Source organism: Phasianus colchicus, chromosome 1, assembly GCF_987193195.1.
Source record: "Phasianus colchicus chromosome 1, bPhaCol1.hap1.1, whole genome shotgun sequence".
In the NCBI taxonomy this organism is placed as follows: Eukaryota; Metazoa; Chordata; class Aves; order Galliformes; family Phasianidae; genus Phasianus; species Phasianus colchicus.
In genome coordinates this window covers 80,836,338-80,848,676 of record NC_143436.1, presented here as the reverse complement: position 1 = coordinate 80,848,676, position 12,339 = coordinate 80,836,338, and the positions used below count along the sequence as shown (strand labels likewise).

The following is a 12,339-nucleotide window of genomic DNA, read 5'->3' as shown; positions in this document are numbered from 1 at the left end:
AGCTTTTCTTCGTTTATTGCCTCTTAAGCAATTACTTCTCCACAAGCGTGGTGCAGAAGCCGTTAAAATGTATTTATCTCGATCTCTTAATGCAATACATCAAATTCATCTGGTACAAATGCCATTTCATCATGCTTAATTCTTAAAATTAGGGATTAAAGAGCTAACGCTAAATCAGAAAGAAAACATATTTATGCCAGGGCAAGTTTTCAGATATGTATCTTCTAAAAAGGGATTAGCTCACTGCACAGAAACCAAACAAATTTAAGATTTAAAGAGCACTGCCTGGTACCCTTTTCATGAATGTCAAACGTATTTATATTTAAACACAAGTAAGATTTTAATATTTATACTTAAAATGAGAAACACATTTAATGGAGAAACATTTACAGCATATACTAACCCCACTCCATAAATTTAACTCTGCCCTCTAGGGCTAGCAAAAGACTGCCGCATGACTGTGCTGGGGTTAGGCTGCCCTCTCATGCTGCCTCGTTAAAGATGACTAAGCAAAGAGATCCTTTCATGTGGTACGCTGCGTCCCACAGCCGTATTCTCCCATTTGCCTTTATGAGCCCCACGTGCCACTCAACGTGCTCACAGCAGCTGTACTGGCAGACACAAGGACTGACTGCCCGCAGCACAGCTCCTACCGCCTCTCCACAGCAGGTACCCCTGGGCCCAGGGCACTCACAGAGCCTCTCCTCCAGCACAGAGTTGAGCAGGTGATGCAAACTCCAGCTGGGGGATGCTGAGCCTACGGAACAGAAGAGCTGGCCACGGAGGTCTGAGGGTGAGAAATGGAGTCTGTCATTGGCAGAACTGCAAAGTTCTATGAGCGCTTGGCTCAGTGTATGTTGGTTACATCACCAACTGCTGTCACCAATCTCACCCTCAAAGTCTCCCTTGGCAAGGACAGTGCTTGATTAGAGTCCTATTTCTTTGTCTATTTTCTTTCAGCTGTGGCCTATGACTCTCCTACTAGAAGGATAGCATTCCACTGCACCAGTTTAAAGTAGAGGCAGACTCTGGAAGGGCACAGTTAGAGAGCACTGCTCCTGCACTGTCTGGTTTGAACAGACAGGCACAGAGCTGCAGACTGGCTTAAATGGTTTACGACAGGCAGCAGCCTATCAGCCTTAAAACCATTTATTCAATATAGAGTCATAGCACATCCCAAGTTAGAAGGGACCCACAAGGATCATGGAGTCCAACTCCTGGCTTCACAGAGGACCAGCAAAACACAAACCCTATGTCTGAGAGCAGTATCCAAATGCTCCTTGAATTCCAACAGCTCAGGGCCGTGCCAACTGCCCTGGGCAGCCTGTTCCATGCCCACCACCCTCTGGTGCAGAACCTGTCCCTAATCCCCAGCTGCTGGACAAGCGGGACAAGATTTGAGTCTGCATTTCAAAAGAGTGATAAAAAAAGGCCACATCAGTGTGACCAAGTCTAATGAGAGATCTCAAAAATAAGACTAAGGAGGAAAGCTTATAAGAACTGAGGTTTACTCCAATGGAAGGAAGAGCAAAGATAGACAAGATCTTAAACAGGCCCTAAATACGTAGTCTTAAACATATTACTTTCGGGATCATGGTTAATAGGATCAGAAAAAATGAGCTTAAGTTGCAGTAAGAATGATTCAGACCAGATGTAAAAAAGCCTATATCTATTTAAATATAAGAAAACATTTCACAAGAGTGTTTACAAAAGTTCTGACTGCCTGCAGTAGTGAAATCTTTGTAAGACAATATTACATGAGATATGTTGATAAAGACGTAGGGGCAGCTCATTTTTATTTTGATACAGGAGAATCCCCAGATCATTTCTAGGTGGGTCTCTTCCAGTCTTCTGAGTCTATTATTTTATATAGGGATGGTGAACGTTGAAGTTAGACGACCAATGAGGCAGGGAGTTCTACTTAGATAGGCTAATCATGGCAATATCATGGTAGTTCAAGTTTTAAGTCTTTCTACTCTTATTTAACAAAATTCGAGAATTAAGGCCTTGTCACAAGTAGCAGCTAAACACTGAAATGCTTTGAAAAAACAATGTGTATTGTTGAAAGCTGCCAAATACCAGTTATCATTTACTGCTTGTAGTCTAATAGATAGCTGTATGTGCACTGCTTTAATAGAATAAAACTGATAACCAGTGAAGAACTAGCACTTGATTTTCCACAAGAGGCAGGCATCAAGATCAAAATGTAAGGTCATATTGTATTTACAAATATAGGCTATTAGATATATGAAACATTGATCTGCTTTTAATAAATCAAACAGTGCAAATTTAAGTATAAAAAACAGTATAAAAAAGCTAAAGAAGATCCCCATAACTAAATGCTTCCCTCTCAGAGAAAACTGAGAAGTTTTATGTTTTTGATCACAGTAGTATCCAAATGGCTTAAAAACATATGATCACTGTTCTTCCTCCTCTGACCTCCAGCTGAAATTGAGTGTGTTATATCTCTTACATATTTTGCTTGAATGAGGAGTCTGCATGCTACCAAGATTGCCCTATGAAATACAAATAGACTGTCAACTTACAACTAGAGGGATACTTTTTAAAAAATATTTTTTGTTTGGAATCTCTATGTTTCTTGAGAATATTGACCTAGAAACTCAAAGAGCTGTTAATTTCATCTCCATTATTTTATTAGGCAATTACCTACAGCAGGAAAAAGTTGTCTTCATTTCACATGCTTAAAAACTTCCACATTATGGTCACTGGCTGAAAAACAAGGTTTTAAAACCACCAGATGACTAGTGAGCAGCCTTACAAAATGGGAGTCTCAGTCAATTCCATAATGGTGCACAAATGCACGAAGAAAATGCCATAAATGGCCTTCCTTGCCTATGCTTAAGAGAACTTTATCAATTTAACTACTTTAGACTTAATGATCACTCTTACCAAGGACTTTGACAGCATTAAAAAAAAATATATTTTCTGAAGTGAGAAAGGTAGTATTCTGAGACTTCATTTAAACTGATTTTTTATGAGTGGAGCTTGGTCCAAAGCTCATCAAGTTTGGCTGCAGAAAGGACAAACAAGAAATGAAGAATGGACGAAGAGATCAAAACCAGGGAGGTTCGTTCATTCTCAGGTTTAGCCCTCAAAGAGCATGCAGCCAAAGCACATTCCTGTGTCCAGGAACATAGAAGCTCATCTGGATACTTCAGCTAAGACACTAATGCTGATCCTGGAGATTAAGTGCTCAGTTGAAGCTGTATTCTCTTCCTAAGGAATTTAAGCTTGGATTGAAAATAGGATGCACGCAGTATCTGGATTGCTACTGCCTATGCTTGAACAAGCAGGCAAGCATCTATTGAATTTAGAACTGCTGAAAATTTCAGTATATAGAGCATATTCTTTGCTTACAAGAAGTTCTTGAAGGACTGATATCCAACGTGCAGTAGCATTTTTTGTCACTAGTACAATCAAATGCTGTTTAAAAAACAGTCTGCCCTTGGTCATGAACCATTTAAAGAATGTGAAACAAAAGCAATACAAATAAAGACTTGTAGCAGTACAATAGCACATAGAAGTTTGCATAACACGGCCTTTGAGATGAGAATAGCTGCAGCACATGCTGCAGCATACTATAGTCACAATCCAGCTTGTGATGCACCATGAGCCCAGAAACATCAAATGAGAATATCCCTAGCTCTGTGTGACACTCCCTTGTTTTAAAGATGTTATCTCCCTCGTTGACTTAAACTGTATTACTCAAGCTGGCCCATAGGAAACCAGACAAATTGCCAACTCTCCAATTCAAATTTATTCTTCATACATCACTGTTAGTGAAGTAGACTGTTTGTACTGAAGCTATCCATTCTTCTTTGAGTTCTTGTATGTATTCTCCTACAGACTTACAACCAATGTTTCATGGCCATAAAAAAGATGCTCTGAAGAGAGATGCTACCTTTGGTTGCTCTGACCTGGCTTACTGCTTGATGAATACACAAAGTGCTGACATTGCTTTAACTCCACAAAGATGTCAAATGTAGACATATTCTTAAAACAGAACAAAGAAAACAACAGTATAAATGTGTAGAGAGCAGAAAGCATACGCATTCTCGGTGGTAGCAATTACATGGGCTAATTTGTTGCCAGCAGAGATGCAAAATGAGATTCGGTTAGGAATTCAGAGGGCTGGACCCTTCATTCCCCTTGCATAAGCAACAAAGAGGCTTTGAAATGTCTGAAACTGTTTTGTTCTTCCATGCAAAAGGAAAGCACCCTATGGATGCCTATTAACTAAAGTCTTTCCACATCTTGGCAAGTATGTGATTTCAAGAAAAATATTTGTAAATGGATAACCCAATTCAAGCAGAAGTCAAAGACCACCTTTGAAAGGAACTTTGATGTGGCTATAAAAAGATTATATTTAGGAAGGATAGAATAATGTGGTTCTGTCATCAGAAGTTTGTAACTCCCTGTAATTCTTTGCTGATGTTAATGTAACAAGCAATGCTGGTAAGCAGAAAAGAGAATGCCCATGAGACCTTCTAGGATTAAGGAAGAATCCCTGAAAGAACTGTATCTGCTGTTGTATAAGCTCAAACCAGGCCATTTTAGCAATCTTGCTGCCAAAGGTCAGAGTATCTACAAGCATGAAAAAAGCATCAGAAATACTTGTGTGAATCACTTGGAAGTCTGAGTCTTACTAACATGAAAACGTTGAAGTATTGCTTCCAAGGCACAGCTACATGGCAAATGTGAAACTACACACCCAGCAAAAGGAGAAGTTGTGAAGATACTAGAAACTCAAATTTTCTGAAGGCTGGCCAACAACCTTCCAAGTGAGATCAACAGTCAAGCAACTGGACTGTGAGAATAACACTGCGAAAACCAAGGTACAACAATGTTTGATTGTCACAAGCAGTATGTGACCAGAAGCAATAGTGAGAACATTGCACTGATTGGGTTCAGAATCAGATATTAATACTCCAACTGACAGAGTGGGAGTACAGATACAACCTCATCTCACTCTTGTTTCTGAATCTTCTGAATACTTTTGGGAATTAGAAGAGTTATACAGGAGCTCTGAGTCTCAGAAATGGAAACTTATCACTACCTAGCCTTGGGAACTTTTTGTACAGGAACTAAATAATTGACACACAGCTAGGTGGGATTACTCCTTTTTGAAAGCTCAGTGAGAAGCACTGAAGTCACCTTCTAACTTGTACTGCATGGCTCCAAACTCCTTATCTGTAAAGAAGGTAATTAAACATTTCTAACTTGTTCAATTATGAAAGTGCCATCTAAATACAAAGGGAGAATAACTGAGTTTTCTTCTGCTTGGTTACAAAGAAATCATCATCATACTCGTAGTTCATCCAACATAACCCTTCTGCAATCTACAAAATATGAGGAAACCTCTCTCAGGAGTCCTTGCATCTAACACTAACTCTTTATTCAGACATCATGCAGAAACTCTGCACTGCTTGTGAACAGCTCCAGGCTTTGCTAGGGCTTGCTTCCACAATTCAAAAAACCCTTGAAGTTAGAAGTTAAAAAGAGACATTTTATTTCTAGTAGGACCATATATATGGCTCACATCCCTCCTTCCCATCGCAGGTAGAACTGCATCATATGCTCAAGGTGGATAATTTCAGAGGCAAAACTGCATTGAAGCGTGTCCAGTGGATTCATATATTTGCTTGATATAACATAAAATGATAAAATCTGCTACACAGTTTGTCTGAGCTAGGGACTCCAGGAATGGCATTGTTAAAATTACTGACAGTCAACGGCTCAAATAATGAGAAAGAAAACAATTTCAATTCACTGCTTACAACCTCAGCAGAACTAAAAAACAAACAAACAAACAAACAAACAAACAAAAACCCCAATGATCTAAAGTGATTTAACTGACTTCATGTTTTGGAGTTTTCTTCAGCTTCTGATTCTGCCGTAATTTGAGTTCACAAAATGTTTGTTCATCTAACCCTAGAGTACTAAGATAAACTGCAACTTGTGTCATGGAAAAAGTAATTGTTGAAGGTCTAGAACAGCACTTGCCCTATTAGTAAATGAAAATCCAATACATCAAAGAAATAGCAATAAAATAAGATCCCCTGTTTGCGATCTAGAGACAGAAGTGATCCACCACAGACTGTATAATTCACAAAACATTTGTCCAATATACACCAGAAAAATTTATGCACAACTTCAACATCCAGGACTACCAGTGCAGCATCTTTCATTAAAGTCACTCTGCAAAAACAAGCTAATAAAAACAGAAGTCTCTCAAGAGAAAAAAAAAAAACAAGAGACTCAAAGCAAGAGCCAGAGGGGGAAAGAATGGTGGGACTCAACCCAAGCTCTGCCAAGACGCAAGAATAAAGGGCTGTTTCCTGCTAAAACATTCTACATTTGCCAGACTTTGTTGCTAGAATTCTATTCTGGAAATGAATAGGGCTGGTTCACTCCTCAAAGATCCTTCATTTTTGTCTACATTGGGGGGGCTCTCTCCTGTGCAGCTGTAACAGTAGCCAAAATCTACTACAGACAAAGCATTAAGCAGGGCAAATTAGGAAAAGTCTCTCTACAATAGGAATTCCTAATAGCTTTGTGTGGAAATCTGAGTTCTCTCAAATCTAGTGAAGACTCAATAAATGCTCACTGAATATTAACTTCCTTTCACCTCTGAAAACAGCATGCAACCTCAATGTTTCGCTCTAGCGTACAGAACACCTCCAATACTATCTGAAAGGTAAGTCGGTTTTCCTAGAAGACTCATTACAACTTACCTAGTGATTAAAATTAAAACAAATGATTAGGAAAGACTTCCTTTCCAAACATGATAGGAGATGCTAAAGGTTTCAGCCCCTGGATTAAACATGTTGCTAAATCCAGGTTTCAGGAGGAAATGAACTTCAAATATCTATGCCCATCAGCAATAGTCAACAGATCACAACTCAGGAAGATGGGAAATAAGACTGAAAAAAAAAAAGTAGCAATTTCTGTGCATCTATCCACATAGAAGCTACTCCTATTTGGAAGGCATTTCTCAGGTCTCTTAGATCTTTCAAAAAATCACATAGATCAGAACATATTGAACAACCTCATACTGGACTCCAGGATACAGTGTGGGTGTTTACTACTCTTTTTCTGAGTCAAAAGCACTTTACTGCCTCCAGGCTTCCAAAAGAAACAGATGCTACGCCAGGGACTGTCACAACCACAAATCCAAAGTGGGCACTTCAACCCTCCACTCATCCATCAACCTGAGTACGACTTCTTCAAAGGCTGTTCTGAAGCTGATCTGCTGCAGCAACCTGTGTACAAGTACAGCTTGTTACATGCATCTGGGGACTACTTTCCTCAATGGATGAGTGACAGCAACAAATTCAAGATGGGAATGCCTTTAAACAGTTTACGTTTAACTCAGAAAGAATCTGAATGATACTAAAAATTATGCTCTATCCCAATACAGTTTTAAATTCAACCTTTTAGGTCCTTATGGAGCATGTGGTAATTTCAGTTACTGCCTTTCTCCATAACCCATACGGTACTATGGATAAAAATGTTAAAGATTAAATTTGCAATCTGAAAAAAGGCATTTCAGTGGTTGTCTCCAAAACAATCCTCCAGGTTTTTTTTTTAAATCTTCAATGCCTTTTTCACCATCATCTTCATTAAAAAAATCTGAAACGTGACCGATCATCAACACAACAAGTATAGTAATAATGGTGTGATCAAGCAGCCTGAATAAAGAAGGAACAATACTTCATCAAAAAATGAATCATATTTCATCGCAGCAACTAGTCTGAAGTTCTCTTCTTAAATTACTAAGAATAATGGTCAGAACTGCTGAAGTTCACAAATGGCTAGTAAAGTATCAGTAGACCAAAAAAGGACAAACATTTCTGTCTCCAAGATAACAAGAGAAGAAAAGCAGCCTGGGAGGTATTCTACTTAACATCAATTTGTAATTCTCCAGAATATAAATACAGAGAAAAAAAGAACAACGTGCAGGCTCAAAAACAGGCTCAAAAACAGTCAAAAAACAATAGCAAACATGGATTTGTTAACAACAAAGCATTCCAGACTGACAGTCTAACTTTAGCCTCAAGCCACATTAGGCATACAACTCAGAAGTAATGATATTGCCATAGTAAGAGGTCACGTGTGAGGGCCAGGGAAAGCTTACCTATAAAAGAAGGAAGACCAGGGTAGGAGAAAAAACAGCAAAATGAAATGTTTCTATTTCCTTTAAATGATGCTCTCAATGTGAAAGGTCATAGAGGTATTGCAGTATTCTTACAGTAACATTAGCAGTAATGACTGCCTTGCTACTAGAAAAGAAAAATGGTGCCAAAAGCTCCAGACACCTCCAGGAAGGCAAATAACATCTAAAAGTAGGTTTCACTAGAAGGTGGAGAGGCACTGGAATAGGCTGCCTAGAGAATCTTGTGCTGTCCCACTCCCAAGCCATTCAAGGTCAGGTTGGATGAGGGCCTTGAGCAACCCAATCTAATGAGTAGCAGGGAAGTGGAACTGGATGGGCTCTTAAGGTCCTTTCCAATCCAAACCATTCTGTGATTCCAGCTGCGAGCCTGGAATGGAAGCTAGTGATGCATGAGAACCTATAAGCAGAAGCAAGACCATATAACTCTTCAACTTTGTTAACATCAGCAGTAAACTGGATGTTTCAAACACACTCTGTAGCAAGATTAATGTGGATCAAAATGTCAAATGGCCCCAGTATATGAAGGGGTCACGTACTATGCTTACTGGACTTATCACTGACTAAATTAGAAGGCCATTGTGGGGTACAGGGAAGAGATAGCTAGCTGTTCAATAGCTTAAGTTCACACCTGTACAAAAATGCGTGGCACTTAGCTACAGGCATTGGTAGTGATGCTGACAAGCGAGATTTTCTTCCCATTTAACCTAAATATGCATACAGTTCATATGTTTACCTCATTCATATACTTAGATTTTTTCATCAGTAGCCATTATGGTTAGGAATGAAGGTCTAAAGATCTTTTTAGATTTGATCAATGGCCATTTCTTTTGATTTGATGCAATTTGGCAATATACACTTACATTGATAGCAACAACTAGAGCTTTGCTGACAGCAAACTAAATCTCTGCTAATTCATGTGTTATCTGGTCATACACCAGCACCTGACTGACTGACTGTACCTATTAGTTACTATTTTCAGGAGTGCCTCATCAAAGAAACAAACTTGATGAAATGACTTCCTATTGATGAAGAATAAATCAAGGAATTTGAAAAGGTCTTAGAATTCAAGATACTCAAAATATAATGAATCTTTCCAACAAATGGTATTTTCTTCTTAGGTACATATACTAGTTGCTTATTCTAGTTCTGTAGTAGAAATAAATAGAACACTAGGTAGAGAACTTTTTCTACAGCCAGATAAATCTAGCCTGATGGACTGCACACTCCAGTGAAACACAGCAGAAATCAGAGAAATTGTTCTAATAACCATGACAGGACTGCCAAATGTTTAAAACATCAAATTTTTAAGGGCGACAATAAGTACATACTGCTGAAACTTGACGACAAATGCATTTCCAGCATCAAATTTAAATATTCTTCATTAGCACACAGCAAATATATGATGCATTCCAAGCTGTCAATAGTTGAACTGCACCAAAGTCTGGCAATAGGAAGAGCATAAATTAGGAAGACAGTTTTTCTTTCTTCATAATGGAGTGCAATTCATTCCAGATAGCCATAAGAGGGCACTTATAGTGAGAAGAAAATGACAAAAGCCCAGGGCATATTGGACTTGCAAATTTGAAAGCAGAATAACAACTTAAAGTTCCGCTGCTGTTTGAGGGAGTGTCCGGGAACAAATAGTAATACAATACTAACTTTGAGCTTCTTGGCTTTTAAATTAAAAGATTTAAATGATAATACGAAGGAAGTACATTCTCACACACAAACCACGTGTAAATTAGATAACTGTAAACAGGTGGTAAAAATCCTGATGAGCTACTTAGAGCACTAGAAGAAATTCAAGTCAGAGAGGTTAGCTATCACAAAGCCAAGTCTGGTCTGAGCACATCTGTCTACTATGTAGAAGCCTTTGCTAGAGGAATGACAGCAGGAGAGGTTATCTGCTAGGATACTGAGTGAATCCTAAAGAGCTACCACCAGTAGTTGGAAAGATATATAAGCCTTTTTACTACTTTTCATGCAACTTTGGAGTTTCCTGTTCTAAAAATGAAGAATCATTTGAAGCATCTTTGCAAGATCTGCATTTGCTTGCTTTGGCAAATTACAGGGACACCCTATTCAAAACTTTCAGTGTTACAAACCTAGGAAGATTTATGTAAAATCAAAACACCTAAAGGAATGGAAACAGCCAACAAGCTTATTGAGCATCCCATGTCAAGACTTCAGAGTAGTCTTGCACATAAACTACTTTTGAAACAACAAAAATCTAAAATATATGTGAAAACCTTATTTCTCACTCATACTAACCTCCAGTAAACCACAGGAAGTCTTCAGTTACTAAGTGAAATACTACTTATGAAAGTTTTCTATGGGATATCAGGTTCTCCTTTCCATCCCATTCTGCCTCCTCAGACTACTCCTTTACAAAATAGGAGTAAAAATAAAATAAAATACTCTTATATAAAATAGGGAAGTCAAGGGCATTTGCACGCCTTTAACTGTGTTGATAAGCAACTGAAATGCACTCTCATTTTGTAAGTATAACCTTAAAATTCCTAGTTCTGAAATCATTCATAAGCCCTGCAACTTGTAACTTACTCAGACCTACCAACATATACACAACCTTTTTGTGTATTACTGTGTTTTTCACTTGAAGTTTTCAGAATTACAATTTTATGATTGAGAGTGATATACAGAGTTTCTACAAGGTCACAGAGACATCAACAATGAGAAAATGAAAGTCGTATTTCATCTTCCACTTTTCCTACTTCTCCTCACAAGCAACCTGAAATGCATCTGCCCTGACATCTATTCTAGATGAAGTGTTTCATTTCAGAAACACAGAATATCAGTCAGGATTTGGATAGTGATTTTCATGAAAAAGGCAAGTGTCCAGATAGAGAAAACAAATATTCCCTGAGATGAGGCAACATTAGTATTACCCACGAGATTATTTTAATACATTAATTCTTCCACTCGTTTTCATGTCAGATGTCAAGATGCATAAAGAATCAGGCTGCTGAAGCAAATAGCTCGTAGAAAGCAAACTTCGTGAAGGAGGATGCCTCCAAATTACATGCTCATCGGGTGCGTTCCTGTATATCTGGAATACTGCTTAGGGAATCTCTCCAAATGCAAATCAATGTAATTGACTGCTCCTTTCCCAGATAAATCAGTAACTCTTATATACCAAGTTAATACAGGAGGAAGAAGAAAATTCCTTATGGTTACGCTCAAAATACGTGAAGCAACTTAAGCACAGTCATAGAACCACGTGAATTGGAAGGGGCCTTTAAGGATCACCTAGCCTAAGTCCCCTGCAATGAACGGGGACGCCCACAGCTACGTCACGTTGCTCAGACTACAGCCCAACCCTGAGTGACTCCAACGACGGGACATCCATCAGCTCTCTGGGCAACCCGTCCCAGTGCCTCACCGCACCTATTGTAAAAAGCTTTTTTCTTACATCTAAACCTAAATCCCGCGCCCTTGGGCTCCTGGCCCCGTAGAGACCCAAACGCTCCGCAGCAGCCGGCTGGAGGCGGGCTGCCGGAAGACGCCGCACCGCCCATCAGCCCCCGCGCATGCGCACAGCCGCTAGTAGGGAGGGCCGGCCGCAAGCTGGGCTGGCGGCGGATGGTCCGCGCTGCGTGCTCACGCACAGCCTGAGAGGCCGGGAATGCTCCGCGCGGCGCGGGCTGCGGACAGGGCGGCAGGCTGTTACCTGTGCGAGGGTCCCGCGGTGCAGGGCCCGGATCACGCCGCCCGGTGTCGCCATGGCGAAGGCGGGAAGGGGCGGGGGTGAATCGGGCCTGAAGCGCGGAAATGTCGGCGCATGTGTCCTAGTGTGGTGCCTGTGCGGAGTACGCATGCGCAGGCCTGGAGAAGCGGTTTGTGGGCAGGGCGGCGGGAGGGGCGGTGCAGGAGCGGTGCAGGAGCGCTGCGGGCGGTTAATAGGCTTTTTACGTTTTAAAGCGGTATCTTTACCTCGCGTTGGGTCGTAACTTAGGTTTATTTCCCGATACGGTACTAGAACGTAAAACGTCAAAAATCTGCTTTTGCAAGAGTGTGATTACCAAGGAGAAAGCTTTGCAGCACCGCCTAAATAGAAATGTTCTAATGTTGTTATCAACCAAGGCACCAGACGTTGGTTTCAGGCAGAGTGATGAAGAATAAAG

At 40.0% G+C, this 12,339-nt stretch overlaps 1 protein-coding gene across 3 annotated transcripts in view; it reads right to left on the bottom strand.

Moving 5' to 3' along the window:
- The window catches only part of WARS2 (tryptophanyl tRNA synthetase 2, mitochondrial), a 43,887-nt gene extending 31,860 nt beyond the window's left edge, over positions 1-12,027 (bottom strand). The window contains exon 1 of one of the 3 annotated variants that reach the window (XM_031613001.2): positions 11,886-12,027. In XM_031613001.2, the coding sequence (XP_031468861.2) occupies positions 11,886-11,939 (54 nt within the window). In that variant the 5' untranslated portion in view covers positions 11,940-12,027. Of the gene's footprint in view, positions 1-11,627; positions 11,866-11,885 lie in introns of those variants that run through there. The other 2 variants (XM_090149875.1, XM_090149882.1) reach the window with 2 other exon arrangements.
- Positions 12,028-12,339: the final 312 nt, after the last annotated feature.